At 40.3% G+C, this 14151-nt stretch overlaps 2 protein-coding genes across 5 annotated transcripts in view; one reads left to right on the forward strand and one right to left on the reverse strand.

The window, feature by feature from the left end:
* The window catches only part of PLCB1 (phospholipase C beta 1), a 684602-nt gene that overhangs the window by 586127 nt on the left and 84324 nt on the right, over window positions 1–14151 (forward strand). The gene's annotated exons all lie outside the window — the stretch shown is intronic.
* Window positions 3881–4702, reverse strand: LOC308349627 (MICOS complex subunit MIC27-like; the record flags this gene model as incomplete). 2 transcript variants are annotated; one of them, XM_080814413.1, is made up of 2 exons in its annotated part: window positions 4143–4702; window positions 3881–4040 (listed from the first exon to the last, which is right to left on the reverse strand). In XM_080814413.1, the coding sequence occupies exons 1-2, from the start codon at window positions 4685–4687 to the stop codon at window positions 3881–3883; spliced, it is 705 nt and encodes a 234-aa protein (XP_080670539.1). In that variant the 5' UTR covers window positions 4688–4702. The 2 variants fall into 2 exon arrangements, with proteins under 2 accessions (XP_080670539.1, XP_080670538.1); XM_080814412.1 differs by having other exon boundaries at window positions 3881–4702.

Below are 14151 nucleotides of genomic sequence, written 5' to 3' on the forward strand. Positions count from 1 at the left end.
GAATGTGGTTACCGCACACTCTGGGAGCATATATCACAAAGTTATGATAGCATATGATAAGAGAAATAAGAAAGGTATCAGCATATTGATACGAAAACATGGAGGTGGGAGCCATTTTTGTAACTCTAGAAACGGATAAATACCAACAGAATATTTTTTAGGTTATCGTTCATAGGAGGTGTAAAAGGCACACCGAGCTTCACAGACGCTATAGCTTCAAAGACATTTTTATACCTGTCTAAGGAACAATCTTTATCATTGCAACTGAATATCCAAATAGCTCTACTCTGGTTACTCGAGTGTGGGTCCCAAATCACCTGGGAGCCTGTTAGACATGCAGTCTCCTGCCTCACCCCAGACGGGCCAGATCACAATTTGCATTTTAATAGGAGTCCCAGGTGACTTGTTACACATTCAAGTTAAAGGAGCACGGTTTGAGAGCCATCGATCCTTATCTTTGTTCAAAATGCCTTTTGTAATAAGGCTAAGGTTCCTTTTACTTGAAATGGGAAATACAGCCTGTGCTCCATTATTCACAGCTTGATAATCAAGCTGGAGGGGTACAGATTGGTGCCCAAGGCATGGGGCCTATGGAAATCCCTCCTTTCATTTCCTGCCTAGACTGGCATCAGAAAAAAACAATTACTTTCAGTTAGAGGTGAGTGAAAATAAAAATGTAAATTCCCCAACCCCCTTCAAGTTCTTGCACTCCCTGAACTCTCTCCACAGATATTTTGAAAATCTATGAACCCCATTTGGGGACCCCGCTCCAAGGATAGGATTGGGGAATTTGCCCTAACTTGATCTGTTTTTCATCAGCAGCCATAGGGTGACCCCAAGTTTTGGTCATACCATTAACGTTAGGTGTTCATTTTAAAAGTGACTTTGTTATGGGGCGCCCGCATGGCTCAGTTGGTTGAGCGTCTGATTCTTGGTTTGGACGCAGGTCATGATCTCAGAGTCGTGACATCAAGCCCCATGTCGGGCTCTGCACTCAGTGGGGAGTTTGCTCAAGATTCTCTCCCCTTCTCCCTCTGCTCCTCCCCACCCCCATTCCCTCTCTCCCTAAAATAAATAAATAAATCTTTAAAAAATAATAAAATGAAAGTGACTTTGGTAAGTGAGAGAGAATCTTAGGGGGTCCCTCTAGGGGCTCTTGATGACTGTCAATAATGAGCCGCATTATCACATTCAAGCTTAAAAACCCACAGCCTAGTGGGGGGGGGGTACTCACTAAGCGTGATGTGCTGTGGTTACTTCTCAACTGCAGTGGTGCCTCGCCCGCCATTTTGTTTTCTCTCTGTTTCATGGCTTCAAGAAAAGATTTCCTCTTTTTTTCTCACAGTCATCACACTAGTCATCCTATGCAGAGGATTGTTTTGTTTTGCTTTGCTCCCTGCGTTTTCTCCTCTTTCTCATATTTTAAGTCTCCCACTTATGCCAGCCCCATCCATTTCTCCCTTCCTTCCCATCAACTTTAATGGCTGCTATGGTTCTTCTACATCCTCCCACTTATCTCACCAGCAATCACTTCTGGGCCTTAAACCAACTTTAGTATACACCCACCTGAGTTCCCCAAGTCCCTGCCAATCCCAGGGACTGAAAGATGTACTTCACAGTGAAAGCTCTGGGTGAATGCTGACCAGCTGCTAATGGATGGCCCATCAGGATGTGAGTGAGGAATGACTGAAGGTCGAGAGTCAAATGTCTTTTCAGGCCACTGCTCTCCCACTGAGTAGCTGTGTGACTCCTCTGAACTTTCATTTTCTCATCTGTCCAATGGATGTGAGGATAATCCTCATTTCATAGATGCATAAGAAGGACTAACGAGATAATCTTCACCAAGCATTGTTTTCAGTGAAGCCTTTTTTTTTAAAGACATGAATTAACTAGGAAATCTTGACTTCAAATATAAATGTGTATTGCAGTTTTTGACATCCTGCTGCAGCCTGATGGAGCTCATTGCCTTCCTTTGGATGATTTCTATGAGCACCATTTGCTGTTGCAGCCTGTAAAGGAGCCAACCTTGAATTTTCTCCCTTCTATGGTCAGCCAGTTCAAGTGTATGGGTCGGGAGTCATCTTCAGTGTCAAGAAGTGACTCTACTGAGTTGTGGTGGTGTTCTCTGTCTTCCTCCAGTATTCTGACTTTAACATGGGATGATTTTTCTTAATAAATAAATGACTTAACTTTCCTAAAAACTTCACATTCTTCACCAGATAAGAAATGACAAACAAATAAAAGACTTTAGTAGTGAAATGAAGAATGAAAGAATTGCCAAAATGTGTTCTCATTTGTCAATTTTTCTGGTCCCTATTGGGTAACCCTAAAAGAATGGATGCTCTTCTTTTCATATATATATACACGCATATATATGTGAGATATATGTATAGCATATATATATGAATAGAAATTATCTTTATCTTAAAATTCCATTGCTTTAATTATGAGCAGAAATTAGTATATTTCCATGTGCGTATTGGCCATTTGTCTTCCTTTTTTTTTTTTTTTTTTTTTTGGCAGGAAGTAGGATTTATTGGTGGGCATGAATAAGAAGAGGGCAGCACCAAGGCTCTCATGAGTGCGGGGCCCACCATTTGTCCAGGGGGCCATGATTAGGGATGTATTTCACCCCACAGCCATCTGGACTGAGCTCCTTTTCAGCTACCATGTTCTCAGTTCATTTGTATTAAACTTAGTAAAGTCCCACTTCTTGGAAATGTGGTTCTTCTGGTGGTCAGGGAACTTGAACTTGGCCCTGAGTAGGGTCTTAATCACATGCTCCTTGTTTTGCACATTGGTACTGATGGATATGGCGACTTGGCCAATGTGGATCCTGGTCACTGTGCTCTGGGGCTTTCCAAAGGCACTCTGAATACCTGTCTGGAGCTTAGATTGAGGATAGCACCAGCAGAAACCCATGTGCATTGGAAAGGGCTGTCTCCAAGGTCCTTTAGGGCAACCAATACAAACAACAGGCTGCATACACTACTGTTTGCAACCACTGCGCACCAGGCCCCTGGGAGCGGGGAGAGCAAAGTCAGCTTACTTGGCGGCAGATTATAGTCTTTTTTCTTTTTACACACTGCCCATTCACATCCATCACATACTTTTCTGCTGGATTGTCTCCTTTCTTTTTGGCCCACAGAGTTCATATGGTATCTTTTCATTTATTATTTTGGGAGGTGGGGAAGTTAAGAGTGTGAAATACACTTACATAACCATTCATGCATTGAAAGTCATTGAAGGCTTTCTGTGGTCCTCGTATTGGTGGGGAAATTTGTGTGGACCAAGCCTAAACATAGTCCCTGCCCTTTTTTTTTTTTTAATGTGAACGTATCTGTTTATTTACAGCTTTTGATGTTTAAAATTTCAAATAAAATGATCTGTCCAATTGCTGTTTTTTTTTTTTTTTGGTTGTAAAATAATGGATATTTTATTCCAGCTCTGGGGTATGAAAAAAAAAGGAGGGGACACATCCTTCTACACACCATTCTAATTTAGCTAACATTAATTTGAAAAAGCTAAAGCAAATATGTGCATGTATCTGTATAAGTATTTATATATACACATACATACTTCATCAGTGTTTATATATTTACTTTAGTTTTTTATAAACACACCTTAAAAATCATTAAATGCATCCCAATACTTCTGCCTCTTCATCAATCACTTAATATTGTTTGGATTAAATTCACAGTTTGTGTTTTAATCTCTTATGTGATTGGTCAAACTGTACATTACATTAGAAGATGTGAGAGAAAAACTTTGTTTACACTCCCCCCAAAAAAAGTTATACTCTGTGTCAGTTACCCTTTACATGATTTTTCCATCATTATTTTCAACTTCATACATCTTGTAGTTCTCTATGCAGAGTATTTCAGCTTCTAGTGCTGTACATATCTACATCTTCTGGATGGGACTGTCCATGATCCATGAGCTTGGGGTCAGGAATAAACTGTGTGGCACCTGAGTTGGGTTCTGATTTTGTCTTTGTTTCAGAGCTGAGCTCTGCTGGCAAGGATACTGAGTATTTCAGGCTGCCAGTTGTTTTTGCAGGTATTTCTAGTGCAGCAAAATTTCCTAGCTTAGATTTTTCTTTAGGTTTAGGAAGTGATTCTTCTTTGTTGCTTTTCGTCCACAATGATTTAACTGCTTCATAAATTTGCTGGCTTACAGTATATGCCTTTTTCCCAGTTACCTTTGCAATTATTACTGACTGAACTGGGTAGCAAACAGTTGCTCCTAAAGTGGCCAGTCCCAGTGGATAAGCAATTTTCTTAAACCTAGAACCTTTTCTTGCTGAAACCAAGCCTGCCAATCCTGAAACTGTAATCATTCCAAGTTTTGGAAGAAAATCTTGAGGTGGATTCTTCAGGTAAATATATGCGTCTTTTCCAAATTGTACTGTATCCATTATCCCATTTTTCACAAACACATAAACACCCTTGCACCAGCCAATATAATGACCAGTTGTACTGTGGATGGATGCAAAGCCCATTTGTAAATGACCAGGCTGCTCTTCAACATATTTAGACTGCAGAGGTGGTGCAGTATATATGGGAAGCTGCTCTGGTTTTACTAGCTGCTTTTTGTATTCTTCTTCTTTAGCTGCAAGCACAGTTATAGATGCACATATCAGACCTGCAGGTACGGGTGTCAGCTTTCCCATCCTAACAGCCGCCATATCTGTGACCTTCTCCGCCTGAGTTCTCCAATTGCTGTACTTTTAAAAAAATAAATCATTTTTCCATTCTCTTCTAGAAAAAGCTGCAGCACAAATTAACAAAGACTAGTGAAAATATAATTACATTTAAAACATAATTTAGGAAACATTATGTAGCTCTTTTATTTTATTTATTTATTTTAAAGATTTTATTTATTTATTTGACAGAGAGATCACAAGTCGGCAGAGAGGCAGGCAGAGAGAGGGGGGGAAGCAGGCTCCCTGCTGAGCAGAGAACCCGATATGGGGCTCGATCCCAGGACCCTGACATCATGACCTGAGCTGTGGGGCTCAATCCCAGGACCCTAAGATCATGACCTGAGCAGAAGATCATTAACTACTGAGCCACCCAGGCACCCCACCTCTTTAAGATTAGTAAGCATAACATGTCATTGTTGGTAACAAAAGTCAACCGGAATGAAATACAGACATTTATATCTTATGTTTGCATGCATCTTATAAAGATAACAAAAAATAGTAAGTTTTAAATTTTTACCAGACATGAGTATAAACATATAAATAGGCAAACCCTCCCTTTACTTTTACTTCAATTTTTTTCTCCTTTATTCAGTAAAAATACTTTTACTTTTCAAAAGTATCTGACAGGTCTCAGGACAAATCTCTCACTTCTTTAGCATGTACTTTTCATTCTATGATACACACAGTTTAGATATCACAATGCATTTTTAAATGGAACAATTGAATGCCAAACCCAAGTTGCTTCAACGTAACTAGAGAAGATTTAAAGCTAGCACTGTATCATCGTGAATTGCAGCATACATACTGTATTGCCCCATGCTAGTCTGATACGTGCTAGTTGGTACTGCCATGATAGTGATGTTAGGTGGTGCTGCTTCTTCCTCCGATTTTTCTTCTTCAATCTTGGGAACACCAAGCATATCAGTGGTTGAAAGTAAAGGTTGTGAAGTCAGACAGATCTACTAAGAGTATGCCCATCTTTATCAGGTAACTTTGTTGCATAACAAAGACCTCAAAACTTACTGCCTTAAGATGACAATTTGTTTAGCTCTTGATTCTGTGGCTAGCAGTTTGAGCTTCACTCAACTAGATGGCTCCTCTAGTCTTGGCTGGGCTCATTCAATGTCTTGGCTGGAGTTCATTCATGTGTCTCTGGTTCAGCCATCCATCAGCTAGGGGCTCTGCTTTTGGAGATTGGCTGGCTGCCGACCAGGTCAAGACAGGTGACTGATCCACACGTCTTATCCAGTGGGCTGCTCTGGGTTTGTTCATGTGGAAACTAAAAAGGATGCCACCTGAGAGCAAGAGGAATGGACAAGGTGTTTTGAGAGGTCTTAGAAACTTCTTCCTTCTTCTTTGGTCAAAACAAGTCATAAGATTTGCCCAGATTCAAGGGACAGGGAAATAGATTCTATCTTTTGTTTATAGGACCTACAAGTCACATTACAAAAAGTGTGAATACACGAAGTGGTGGAGAATTAGGGCAATAATCTACACACAGTCCTCATAATTTGGATGTGAGATGCTATAAAATAATCCAGGGAAATTTAACACAGTGCCTAGAAGACAGTCATCATTCTTTACCAAAAGACTATTTGCACAGGATCTAAACTGAGAAGACATGACATCCATTTTTAGTTGTATAACTTTTGCTAAATCATTTCACCTCTTTGAGTGCCTGTATCCTCATTTTTAAAACAAAAAGTTTGTACAAGGATACTTGTAAAATCTCCCTCTGACAGTAATGCCAGTTTCCCTTAATTATAGAATCAGAGATGACCCTACTCTTGAGCCTATTAAAATAATAATGAGGGATTTCAGTTGAAAGCAATAAGCTTTGGTTTTTCTTTTGTGTCTGTACACAATATAGCTTAATGTACTTTTATGTGTTAATTGATAACTATTTGGGTAACATTAAGGAAAACAATCAGGAAATAGAACCATCCCCAAAGGTAAAGAAAATAATAGTTTTGACTTGTGTCAACTTAAAAGAGCTTAGGGAACAGAAGGGACTCTGCTGGAAGGAAAATTCCAAAATAGAACCCACAAGTCTGATCATTTCATTTGTGCCTTCTGGAATTACAGAGCTCATTGCATTCCACTGGACAAGTCAGGGATGTTGAAATGATATATTTTGTATTAAGAAAACAAGTAGCTGACATGCTGTGGTATGTATCTTCACAGGCAGTCCTTCTAAGTTTGGATTCCAAAGGGACTGTTGAAATATTAAGTCCATGATTTATTGCCCTATTTTAGTAAAAAACCACAGGACAAATCACATATCTTTTAATCAGATCTCCTTTGCTAATTATTTGAAAACCTCCAGTTTGAACATTATTGCTACTTTCCCACATCTGAGTGGTGACCAATATTTACTTATTTATTCTGAATTAAATGGTCTTGACATCTTTTAAAATTACAAAGCCTTACCCTAAAATTGTGTGGTTTGGTGGTGGTTTTTTTTTTAATTGATTTAATCAGATATGTTAATCTCAATTAACTTGATGAAATGCAAACATCTTCTCATTGGCAAAACCCAGGCATCATTAGCATGCCCTAAGTAGACCTCCCTGTCGGCCTCCACACTCCCTTTATCAAATTTCTTGATTTTTTAAAAAGTTTGAAGGTATTTCCAGTTGATAGCCTCATAAAAGAATACCAGAAATATCATTCAAGGGAGTACGCTACATTGATCTATTTCCAGAAAGCTCAAAAGCTGGCATTTACCTCAGCATAACTTAAAGGTGAAAAATAATTTTAAATGTTACAGCTTTAATGGGCTAGCTTATTGACACTGATCAGGAATCTTGGTCAGATTTTCATTTTTATTTATTTTTTTGCCCAGCAAGGAAAAAAATTCCAAGGATCCTTTAACATTTAGACTTAAATAAGCTGCTATAAATTCTACATAGCTATGCAAATTAAAAAAATAATAATTTCATAGGTATGAAAGGATATCTTAGACAATGATGGTTGCCCTTGGAGTCCAAGATGGTGTCCTCCTGAAAAGAAAAGAGAGCTAGTGGAGGCTATCAGCTCCATGTGGACTGAGTCTGTCTGTCAGCTCATGGTTGGACCATCACCAGCCCAGTACCCAGCACGTCACAGGTGCTCAGTTAATACTGGTTGACTGGACTGAATATTTCTCAATTCGAATGGCCAGGATACACTCCAGTGTGAACGTCCACCTTGCGTTTAAATTCTCAGTAATGTGTTTAGTCCATAGATCATTACTTGGTTTAGAAACATCATAAATTAATTCTTTGTAAAAGGAAAAAAAAAGAAAAACCAGAGTGAAAATTCAGAGTGGATGCTTTAATGAGGAGAAAAGAAGGTGGTAGCTTCTCTAGATATTACTGGAAGGGGGGAAGGTGTTATGCCCCAATAATGGGTCCGTGATTAAAGGAGCGAGACTGATACAAAACAAAGATCAAGCAAAGCTTTATTTCGCGCCAAGCATCAAGAATCTAACCGAATGTTCGGGGACGCACCTCTTACAAGAGAGGGCTACCCTGCTCTGTTTCACAGTCTAGCTTTTAAGCACAAAGGCCATGCAGTTGGGCCTGGCCACGCACAGGTGACCAATGAGATTGTAACACACACAGGAAACTCCACAGTGATGCTAGGTGACCAATTGAATTACAATTTACCCTAGTAGACATTTGAATCAGCCTATTATACCTTGACTAGGATTGGTGCCAAAAGGGTTCCCAAAGGGCAGAGGCCCATACTCCTTGGTAGCTAGGGTGACAGTATGCAACCCTCTACCGATCAGATGTCTCCACCTGGTCTGACCCACCCTTGTATCTGGGCTTTATTACCTGGAGCTGGTTTCCGAGACTTGTTTTTAAGTGAATCCCCTGGGGGAAGGGGAGCAGGGACAGTTTAAGGGTTAAACAACAAGGTTTTGTTTAACCTCAATGAAAGCCTCTTGCTAAAATATAAAATAGGTCCTTACAAAGGAAGGTGGGTTGTGCCTGAAGTGTGAACGTTCTATATTGGACTTTTGCTCATGTTCCAAAATTGTCCTTCTTAAGAGGAGACTGAACAGGCCAACTTCTGTCCACATGTTTTTTTGTTTTGTTTTTTGTTTTTTTAATCCCTTTTGAATTAGAGTCAAGGAATTATTCTCTTCCATGGAAACCATTCGCTTACCCTCAAAGGACGGACCCAAGTGAATTTCAGCATGGAGCTCAAAACAAGCATGAAATTGTATTCCCTTGGGGCTTTTCTTTTTCATTCCTTAAAAGGTTTGGAACATTTAACTAGGAGAGTTGTCAAGAGTGGTAAACAAAAAAGCCCAATAACTGAAATGTGTCTAATCCTTTGGGCCAGAGAAAAGAATCGTACTAAAAGTTAAAATTAAATGTTGTTTACCGCATTTCCGTTTAACCACGTACTCTCTTGGTTTTTTTGTTTTCTTTTGTTTTGTTTTGGGTTTTTTTGCCCTGGGAATTCTAAATTAACCTTTTCTTCTTTCCTATCTTCAGTGAGTTTTGTGACTAATGCATGATTGAATAGTTCTTTGAGTAGAACCTGTCTGCCAATAAATACACCAAAGGGAGTGTATCCTTACGTTAGTTCAAAAGCACTCCAGTTATTGTGTGAAAAATCCCTCTTATGGGTGCCATTTTCACATCCCATGCAATAGAAATCCTGAACCCGATACTCAGAGAAGTTCCTTTTTCCTATTTGGGGTTTTCTATTTCTACTTTTTGTCAGGATTCTCTTGGTTGCCAGTGACAGAAATCCATGTTAAACTTACTTATATACTAGAGAAATGCACAGGGTAGGTCACATGAGGAAAGACTGACCATCCACACCAGGGAAGGGAAGGGGTGGAGAAATGGATGCCAGAAGTCACTGGCAGCCCTTTCCATGTCTGTCTGCCTGTTTACCTTCCTGTCCTTCTCCTACCCTCCCTCCTTTCTTCTTTCTCTCTCTCTACTGCTTTTCAGTGTGTATTACCACTATTCTTTTCCAACAGCATGCAGGCTTCCCCCTGTCAGAAAACATAGACATCAGCCCATCTAGGTTATATTTCTTTCTCCAGTAGCAGGTTGGAAACATCTGGAGGAAAGCCTTATGAGGGTCATGTGATTGTCTAAACTTGCAACCTTAGACCAATCACCTGTGGCTAAGGTCAGGTTATGACTGGCCCAACTTGGATCAGTGCCTCCCCTGGGACCAGTTACCTTGGGCAAGGGATGGGGATAAAGAATACAGTAGCTCCCATAGGAACCACATTGGGCACAGAGCCAGTTCTCAGAAAACAGAAGAAGTTCTTCCTGGAGAAGTAGTGTTGGGTAGAGAAAACCAGAAGTAAGCCCCAACTCTCTTTTTAGCGTAGGAAAGGGATCACTTACTGATGTATATATAATCCCATTGCCAGTTTTATGGGAGTCTGACAATAGTGGAATATTATTAACAAAGACACAATATTAATCATTCTACTTCCTGGACCTTAAGTAGTAGAAGGGGGAAAAAACAGTAAATATCAAAAGGGCAGAATTACAGTAAGGGTGACGGGACTTTTGGAAATAGCTGGAAAGGGCAGAATGCTACAGGGAGGGGTTTGTAGTATGGAAGAGTGGGGGAAACCAAGGTTAACTGAGCACACGATGGAAAGACATTCACATATCTGCTATATTAAACTCAGAGATGTTGTCCTTTTTAAAACACATATTCTTTGTGATTCTACAGAAACAGTTTTCATCAGTTGTATGCAAAAGCCTTGTTTTTAAAAACATACCTGGATTTCATAATAAGGCATTTGTTTCTAAAGAAACAAAACTTAGCTCATTAAGTACCCAAACTATATAGTTTTGAAAGTATTTCCAATAAGACAATCCATGGCTTGGACATGCTGCTTCTTTATTGTCACCAAGGTCAAGATCACTGTGGTTTTAAAACGTAAAAGATTTCATTCACAATCTTTTTCTGAGCACCCATTTTGTGTAGAGTCTGGGGTTCCAAAAAGAGTCATTAGAAATGATTGCAGTGGTGGCATTCCTTTAGGGAACAATAAGAAATCATGTGCATATAAAGGTCAGTATCTATAATTGGTATCTATTACAAAAGCCAGTTAAGGGGCCAAGCCTCGAGTTATCTCGGCGGTCAAATGGGAGTTATCACCAAAGGCTGGCTTGGTTAGAAAGGAAAGGGGCATGGACAAGTAGAGACCTTCATTACTACCCACTCTTCTTAGTTAGAGCAGCCCAGCATAATAGAACTTTCTACAAATCTTGGGAATGTCCTATATTGTGCTCTCTCCCACCCAAATGGAAATATCATCAAGATAGATAAATAACAAGAGACAAAATATAGAAGCAGGTGTGTGCCTGAACAGTTCAGAGAGCAAAATACTGACTAGGTTATTGGATATGATGAGTATTAGCCCAGACAGGAAATTTGGAGCCGGAGCATAACATATTTGAGAATAGAGGGCCAGTTAAGGCTTTGGTAGATAGAAGAAGGAAAAACATTTGGAATGGAGTGGAAGGACTAAGGAGAGACTGAGAGCAGGAAAGGAATTCTTGGAATCCAGACCGGAGTTAGCAAAAATCTGCATCAGAATGCTGTTAACACAAAGTCTCAAAATACAGGAACCAGAGCAGTTCACACATCTCTGTGACTCCTTAGATGTGGAAAGTACCAAGAAGAAATTCAAATATAATGCCCACTTTTGAACTATCTGATGATAATCGGTGGGATAATACAATGACTTGTCTTCTGTGCAAGACACATCCTAAACTTGCTTGTAGAAATGGTGAGACCCTGGTGAGCCTTCCTCCGGTGGAGTTGGTCAAAGGCAGTAGATGAGGCTGAAATTAATTGAAGCCCCTAAAAGAGTTGAGTTAACTGTGGTAATTGGTGGAGATACCATAAATTAAAGAAAGAGATTTTTGTGTGAGAGTGGTTGGCAAAAAAGGATAGGATAAAGTCATGATCCCCAGCTGTGCGTAAAGTCATCCTGACGTGCCATGTTGAACTCACAGGGGCATGATGGGATATTTTACATTTTTTTAAGGAAACAGCAACATCTGTTGGACACTGTGCAAAGTACTACTATTAAGTTTGGATCTAATTGTTTCATGAATAAATAGAGCCCTCCTTTTATTTCTTTTAGCCTAAGGGTACCCTGAAAAAATTACTGAGATCCCAAGGACACTGTGACGTAAGAAACATTGTGAATCTCTGGAATAATGAAAGTTATGTCCTGAAAAATGGCCAATAACAAAACAATTTTTGTAACCTTAAAGCAAAATCAGGTGACTTCCAATGGTTCAAGTGTAAATGTCATGGGGCAGCTGAAGCATATGCAGCTTGGGCATCGAAACTTTAGCAGGAGCCACTGGTCTTCGACTGTAGGGATAGACATGAAAGGAAGGTCCAACATGGAAGAAAAGTTGAGGGTTCTGGGAGGGTAAGGGAAGCAGAAATGGGTTTTCATGCAAAGGGAATGTGTCCAGGGCAGAAGAAAGCTTGAGAGGCGAAAATGAAATGGTAGATCAGGTCCTGCCACAGGTTGGAGAAGACAGGATGGAAAACAAGGGCGAGAACCTTCCTCTTGGAAGGAAGGGTAAGGAAACCAAGTTAGGAACCTACAAAGTGGTCTAGTAGGACTTGCATGTGTGTTTTTCCTTTTAACTTTCACAACAACCTCAGGAAGGAAGTGTTATCCTCATGTCAGACAGGAGGGAGCTGAGTTTGGGGTAATAAAGAGAATGCAGATAAAGTGCCAAAGATTTTTTGAGACAGAAAAGAGGGAATTTGAGGGAATGTCTTAGTCTCTTACCATAGATTAAGTGGCAGAAACAACAAACACTTATTTCTCACAGTTTTGAAGACTGAATTCCAAGATTAAAGGTGGCTACAGATCCAATGTCTGGTGAAAGCCCACTTCTTGGTTCCTAGATGACCATCTTCTTATTGTGTCCTCACCTGGCTGAGGTGGCAATAGAGCTCTGCAGAATATCTTTTATAAGGTCACTAATTCTATCAGGAGAGTTCAAACTTCCTGACCTAATCACCTGCCGAAGCCCCACCACCGAATACCATCACATAGGGGTTAGGATTTCAATAGATGAATTCTGGCAGGGGACACAAACATTCAGTCCAGAACAGAGGGCTTCTTCTAAATTGCCTCCATCTTTCTCAATAGTCTAGACAGTGCCTCTCAAACTGTGACATGAACACAAATCTCCCGAGAATCTTGTTTAAAATGCATATTTGGATTTAGTTGGTCTGGGGTAGAGCCTGAGAATTTGCATTTCTGTTGTGTTCCCAGTCAACGCCAATGCTGCTGGCCTGACATGGTTATACTGCACTTTGAGTGACAAGATCTAGAAAGCCAACTCATGAGCTAGGAGTCTGTAGAATAATGTCAGGTGTTTAGAGTACTTGATAAATATTTGTTGGATTGTGGCTAAATTGAACAGTTTAGATAAAGGAGTGTGTTTCGGGAGCAAAGGGGGTGGGAACTCTTCCAGAGCAAGGACAGATGCTCTGAGGGAGGGACAATGAGGAAGGCCAGGGGGTATAGCAGGCAGGGAGATGCTGTGGGACTCTGAGGGAGTGTAGTGCTGCCAGTGGTCTAGGGGGTGACATCAAATCAAAATAAAAGTCAGAATTGGGTGGGGATGAGGGCTGGAGGTAGAAGGAAAGCAAGACATATGAGCAGGTAGGGGCATAATCCATGAGAGAATATTCTGGATCAGGTGAAGGATGCAGATGACAAAGTGGAAACAGAAGTATGAAGGCCGTTGAAATCAAAAGCGCTGTTGGGAGATCTAACAGTGGTCTGTAGAATGAGGACAGGCCCTCAGAGACCCCCCAGATCAGGCAAAGTATCCAAATCACCAGAGATTTTTGAAAATACTGACTTCCAGGCCCTCCCCCTAGACATTTGGAGTCTATAGACCTAAGTACGGGCCCCAGAATCTGCATTTTTAGGAAGCTGCCCGGCAGTGGTTCTGATATTGCCGCTGAGGTTGGGGAGAACCCTCTTAACCCCTTAGAGTGAATGAGAGAGAAGAAAGAGCTTGTGGGGGAAGGAAAGGGGCCGAGTGCACACCCTCAGCTAGAGTAGAGATTGCAGGACTCCTCAAGGAAATTTCCAGAGTCTTTGCACATCGACATTTTACATCTAGACAGCTTGATAAATGGCACTACAAAGCTGTAATATTTCATGATTTCTTTCATTGTGATGGTCATGATCAGGCAATCTCTTTTGAAAGATCAAATAGATTTTCTGTTGGCCCGAGTCCCAGTTCATATTTGTCCAATTTAATCCACTTCATAGATGAATGCATCAAATTTCACGTTAATGTTAAGTCACTGTGCCTACTTTGTTGTAGTTCTCTAAGAGAATTTCTCCCTTAAGTTTTTATCCTCTTACATAAGAAGGGTTGTTTTTTTTTTTAATAATAATTTCTAAAATCATA

This window comes from Martes martes (genome assembly GCF_963455335.1).
Source record: "Martes martes genome assembly, chromosome: 9".
In the NCBI taxonomy this organism is placed as follows: domain Eukaryota; kingdom Metazoa; phylum Chordata; class Mammalia; order Carnivora; family Mustelidae; genus Martes; species Martes martes.